At 38.1% G+C, this 6,438-nt stretch overlaps 1 protein-coding gene across 1 annotated transcript; it reads right to left on the bottom strand.

Moving 5' to 3' along the window:
• Positions 1-333: 333 nt before the first annotated feature.
• LOC132549167 (arginase-1-like) lies at positions 334-5,629 on the bottom strand. Its single transcript, XM_060213087.1, has 7 exons — positions 5,552-5,629; positions 2,178-2,357; positions 1,668-1,933; positions 1,187-1,243; positions 968-1,072; positions 620-756; positions 334-503 (listed from the first exon to the last, which is right to left on the bottom strand). Exons 1-7 carry the CDS (start codon positions 5,612-5,614, stop codon positions 334-336), a joined length of 978 nt encoding a protein of 325 aa, XP_060069070.1. The 5' UTR covers positions 5,615-5,629.
• Between the last annotated feature and the right edge of the window lie 809 nt (positions 5,630-6,438).

The raw sequence follows: 6,438 nt of genomic DNA on the forward strand, positions 1-6,438 counted from the left end.
CGCCCCTACCCATTTCTATAGATACCAAGCTCCAAGTGGGAAGCCCAGGCGTGAAAGGTTGATCTAATATTGTGCTAACAAACAAAAACATCAATGTACTAACAAACAATAATATGAAATGAATGGAATAAACAAAAAAAGTCTCATGTGTAACAAATGGAATGGACATGATGATACCATCACAACGATGAATGTTCGATGCGCAGGTCACGCACCTGATCACGTGACAGAAAATGTAGGACAACTAGTGGCCAAGGAAGTCATTTCGAATTAAATGTACATGTGTGTTAACATGCAACACGAGTCTTGTGTATGAGAACCCGGTCCTGGTATCTACGATGTTTGCGGGAGAGGCACTGTGTAGCCCGGGGGATACGCTCCGCGACGTCTACGCCCACAACACCGCTGGATGATTTCCAACGTCAAATCTATGGTTTTGGCAACGTCATTCACATCACCTAACATCGGGTTGACTTCTGCAATGTCAACCACGGACATTCGACCTGTGAACAGAAAAAGGTGAGGCAGGTGAATTTCAGGTTGAAAACAATTATTCGATTCCATTTTAAACATTATTATATATTAAGAGCGCATCAACACTGAATGACTTTCTGCGTACCTGTGGCGGCCATTTCCTCTGCTATATATAGCCCCTCCCTCAGGGACAATCCGCCGTGCACGGGCGTTCCCGTACTAGGTATCATGGTAGGGTCCAGAGCGTCAACATCAAAGCTCAAATGGATCGGTTTCTCACCGCTGGAAGTAGAAAAGACATTTAAATGAAACCAGTATGGAATGTTGAACGTTTGTTCTCAATGTCCTTATAGGTTTCCGACAGACAGCAGAAACAGTTGTATGGGGTCTTGTTTTGTACTGACATAGTATAAGTCTGGTGATAAGTATAGGTAAAACATATATCAATTTCCATTAAGTACAAAGGAAAGGAAACCACCAATAACAAACTCACTTTGGATCTACTGCCTTTATGGCCATGTCCACGACTTCCTTTATTCCGAATTTGTCAACTTCCTGCATAGAGAATGCGTGAATGCCCAACATTTCGATGATTTTCCTGCAAAAATGTAAAATTTCTATAAATATCGTGCCTGGATGGTTTACCAATTAATATATATTGCTATGTAGGTTGACGATGGTCCGAACAGTGCCTAATCGGCTAGTTACCTACCTCTCGCCAGGATCCACATCCCGTAAACCGATGTAGGCCAGGTTCTTGGCAGAAATACTGTAATGGAATAATAGGTGTGTTATCATCACTAAGATGTAGTATACGCGTCTACTATATATAATATAATAGGTATGGGGGAGTTTGTCATCTAACATCACATCACCTTTTCGATAGCCAAAAGACTGCATTCTACAATTTGTAGACATGTACAATTCACTTACGAGAGAAAAGACAAAGCGTTCTAAAACATGCGGTAGTAACTGGCCGTTAGTAACTGTGATAATAAATCACGTCATGTGACATCTCACTATGATATCATAAACTGGTAGATCTATTAGTATTTTTCAGTAATAGACATTAATATAGAGCCCGTGAATATACCTGCTTCGTCTGGACTTTTGCTCTAAAAATTGAATGTCGTTTGAGTGTACGGCCAGCATTGAGCAATATGATACGTTACATGTGGGTCAAGGATAATTACCAGGGTTTGACATACTCCAGGCCCGGAAGTTCCGGCATATACTGATCGAGTTCCTTGATGAGAAAAGACAACGGCATTCCATGCATATTTCCACTTCCGGAAGTCAGTGGCGTGTTTATGTCTGCGTGAGCATCGACCCAGATGATGACGACATCCGGTTGAGCATGCCAGTGTCCGTATATGGAGCCTATGGCCATGCTATGGTCACCGCCTAGGGCCAGCACTGTTTTGTTGTCCTTCAGTATGTTTTCAACCGACTTGGCAATCTAGATAAAAAAAATATGTTTGTTTCAGCATTTTTTTTCAGTAATTGCTTTTAGTGAAGTTAAGCAGCTTACTGCGACACCGACCATCCTAAGTGTGGATGCATGCGCTGTGATCACTAATGTCTGAAATGTTCTGAGAGAACAACAAATATTTATGGATTATGACTAATTGTTTAAATGATCAACATTTAATCATTACCGATGTCAAGTCTAATTACCATATATAGTGCGCATGCGTACTTACCATTTCCGATGCAGCCCCGACAGTCTTAGGATTCTTCGTGTTTCCAATCTGCAAGTCGTCCGGGTGAGTTTCGAACATGAGGTCACCATAGTCAGTTACGTCGATACCTTGCTCCTTCAATTTTTCCATCAATCCAGCTTCCCTGAGCTTCTGAGGCGCTAAGTCTGTCCCATGACGCGACTGAAAGAATTATCATATAGTTGTGAAGTTATCACCATTATGTTACAGACCGGCAATAAGTTCTTATTAGTGAATACTACACATATTCACAGGACTGTACGCAGGTCGTTAACCCCAATACATGTCCCCATGACTCTGCTGAGGCGGTCATGCTCAACCTGCCCTCATTTGACCTAACAAACTAACACGACCATGCACCTCCCAATTACCTACATGTATTGCCACCAGACATCAAGACATGATGTGGAGGCGTCCATTATCTGCAGTTACTGGCTTATGACGGGCATTTACATTAATACGGGTGGACTGAATTATCTAAATAAAATAGAAGACGTTGCCCCTTCCTGGGTCAATGACCTAACTGCAGAGATCGCCAACAGAAATGCTTAACAAGAATTTCCTTTAAGAAGGATTTCTTTTATTTCTTGGTCAAATTCAAATGTTCTAAGGTAAATGAATGACATACGTAGTCCAAATTATTTCCTTTTCCATTTTAATATACATAACTATGCCGCCTTTCCATTTAAAGATACATAACCACGTTCTCGTTCCGTTTTAAGATATGCAATCGCTTTCTCGTTCTATTTTATGTCCGTAATCACGTTCTCGTTCTATTTTCTGTCCATAATCAAGTTCTCGTTCTATTTTGGATACCTAAGCATGTTCTCGTTCTATTTTTAGTTACGTAACGATATTTTAGTTCTATTCTTTGATATGTAATCATGCCCTGATTTTACAATTTTGAGATTTATCTATATAATGCACTTTTTTCGATCAATTTTGATTTTCCTCAGTCCCCTCCTAGGTTTCAAAATTCAGACCCATAGCGTCTCTGACGAGTCCTAGAAGGATGAAACAACTGTATTGATGAAGTTTAAATCATTTCATTCATAATGTATTTCATTTTAAGTCTGCATTGAAGGTGACATTCACTTATAAATGTATGTATTGTACACAAGTCCAGGCGATACTAGGATTAATAAGTGTTATCCACCTCTTTTTACAGTGTTAAAAACCACGTACAGCCAATCTTTCCCGTTAAGGGTTAGTTTCAGGCAACAGATGACTGAGCATCTTCGTGACAAAGACGTGATCAATCGCGCTACATGTCTTGCTAATTCTATTAAGATATCATCACATATTTCTACGGATATTTTCAAAATGTTCCAACTTCCTGGATTATCGCAACCTAACAAATAGCTGCAGCTTTGCATCGTGTTCATAGCCAAATACAGATGCACCTTTTCGACTAACGCGCTTTGATGCCCGCAAACTAGTACGCAATACAAAGCCTTTGTGAAATACGATAGTCACTGGGTTTGATAGGTCACTTGGTAAACTAGAAAAAATATAAGATGTTCCGGTAAATTCTCTTTTCTTTCTTTTTTGAATTCGCCACCGAGTGTGTGTGTGATTCTCGGAGAAAGGTAGTTCTTAACTCGATCGACATCTAAAGTCAACATGACCAAACCACGCTGTGACGTGAACGCTGCTTAACGAAATAGATTGCATGAAGAACTGATGCATGACCAACCAGAATACAGTCACCCCATGTCGTGGCTCGACGTCAGTGATCATGAATGGGAAGAGTATTTACTCCACTGAGTACGGTGTTCATGTTATAGCTATAATTCATAGTCTCCTGCCAACATGATCACGCAAACTTATCGTAAATCGTCGGCGTAGTGAGTGCAATCGTCAGCCAGATCTGGGTCAATCATAACGCAACGCTTCGTCACATCTTATCATGACTAGTAAAAATTATCCCATAACCAATAAATATCACGGATGTCCTCCTGGTATTCTTGTTTCAGTTAACAACCTCCAAAAAGGATTTCATAAATACTACAGCTATAGGTTTGTTTTCAGACAGACGGTATCTACATACATCAACGTTAGAGACGTTGCTGTTCTTATTTTGCCGCGGTCGCGATATTGTACATTTGTAATAATTATTTATCATTAAGATTGAGAGAATGAGTTTATATATAGATATGATATAGGTATATTTTTCCATACATCATATACCTAATCTATACCGGGTATGTTTCAATTTAAACTGTCTTCCATACTCAAACATACTGCTTCGAAAAAACTTTCTACATATACCCAAGGAGAAAATTGTAATTGAATTTTGGTCAATAAATGTGATTAAAATAACGTAACTAAAAATGTAACAACAGCTCGGCTCAATTCACTTAATCTGTATATACTATACAGCTTACAATCGTTTTGATAGAAGTAATTGTTGTCGACCGAATGTCCTATCTACTTGGAATTGTTGCCTGGTCTATTTATATAAGGACTAACAAAGGTCTGTTATAATCATCGCTAAAGTGTTACACCATTCTTGGACTGTATCATTGTTATTGTTGCCCGTACCTATTTTATGGTCAACTGTGCGCAACACAGATCCAGCTATAGAAGACCTGATCCTGACAGTATGTCTGTGTTGTTTATATCACTCGTGGTCGGAATTAGCAGACCCACAATGTTATATACATGTTTATATTCATTAGTAGTGGCTTAACGCCAAGTTACTATCAAAATATGAAAAATGTATTCACACAACAACTCCATACACTTGACTAACAACACATCACTACAAAGAAAAATACGTAATTAATAGAATATGGGGGTGTGTTCATTTCGACCAATCAGATCGGTGTTGACGTTACGCGATACATCTAGGATTTACTGTGTAGAGTTTGTTGGTGCAATAATAATAATAATTAAAACATCATTTTACCTCATGTGTATTGAACAATCATTTGACAAAAACATTTTAAAAACTAGCCTAGCTAAGAAGATCCTAGGTAAGGCAGATATCGAACTCCTGTTGTCGACATTAGGATTGAAGTCTTGTCTTCTAATTGTTGTTCTTTAAAATATTTCACACTGCCGAATTAATTGTTTGTAAATGCTTTCTTCCGATAATTGGCTTTTTGATTTAAAAATCAAACCACAAAATCAAACTTTCTTGTCGTAGTTTTTTAACCTTCATTTCTTTATTCCGATGATTATCTTTTGAATTAAACATTACTAGTGTTTTATATTGTCTAACACTTGAAAAAACAATTTACAACGATATCTAATTCAAAATGACGATTGTTTTCGCATATTACGATTACGATTTGAATATTAAAGGGTTAGCTGTTGTTAATTAACAATGGTAATTAAAAGAAAATTCCTACCTGGCCTTTGCTGAACGGGATTCCGATCACGCCAATCTCTTGAGATGCTGTGACTTCAGGCATTTTTTCTATTGCGCTGATGAGATCTTCTAAGGTTGATCACTAGTTTACTTTAAGTCAAAATCGCCCACTTTGTGTCTTTTATATATCCCTAGTTTTTTCTTCACTGTTGAAACATATACGAGGTGTGTCTAAATTGACCAATGATGTTCTATCATTTTCGTGACGTCACATTTTGGCAGAAATTGAGGCCCGAAAAGGGGTTTTTCGAGTGTAAGTTGATATATAGCCATACGTAGGCTAATTATAATTTTTCTGACGAAACTTGTTTTAGATGGTATCAATGTTTATTCGTGTGTTTTTGCCAAACTGACAGCAGTGTATTTAGGTCGTGTTCATTGGTGTGGAAAATTATGCGATGCGGGTAATGTGCCAGTTAAAAAATGTATACATGTATATATGTATAATAATACACATGTGTGTGTACTGAATATAGGCTTGAGACACACATGTGTAATTAGTAATCGAGGTCGACAAAAAAACTTGGGAACAATTTCGTATACCCAGATTCCTGGAAAACGAAAGCTGTTGATGAAGCTATCCCATCTATACATGTATATATATATATATATATATGCATATATATAGGTATAAATTTATCCCCAAAAGCATAATATATGTATATACAGCTGTTTTAATTACGGGTGTTATGTACTATGGATTGGGCGTAGCATTATCAGATACCATGGGGTGACTTTATGAATACTATATACACTGTGAGATGAAAGTCCTGGTGGAATGCATCAACTAGAGGAAGATCATGAAATGTAAAAGTACTTCCTAAAGTCAGTAAAACCGGTCACGTCTCGCTGCATCTCAGTCGCTCA

Source organism: Ylistrum balloti, unplaced genomic scaffold, assembly GCF_031769215.1.
Source record: "Ylistrum balloti isolate Yb309-2 unplaced genomic scaffold, AGI_CSIRO_Ybal_v1 Utg370042, whole genome shotgun sequence".
NCBI lineage: Eukaryota > Metazoa > Mollusca > Bivalvia > Pectinida > Pectinidae > Ylistrum > Ylistrum balloti.

What these genes read in the sequence shown, in the direction of transcription:
- LOC132549167 (XM_060213087.1), bottom strand. Translation starts at nt 5,614, where the DNA reads ATGCCTGAAGTCACAGCATCTCAAGAGATTGGCGTGATCGGAATCCCG. An exon ending in ATAAAGGCAGTAGATCCAAA is followed by an intron (nt 757 to 967) that starts GTGAGTTTGTTA and finishes TTCTACTTCCAG; the next exon opens with CGGTGAGAAACCGATCCATT. An exon ending in AGAGGAAATGGCCGCCACAG is followed by an intron (nt 504 to 619) that starts GTACGCAGAAAG and finishes TTCTGTTCACAG; the next exon opens with GTCGAATGTCCGTGGTTGAC.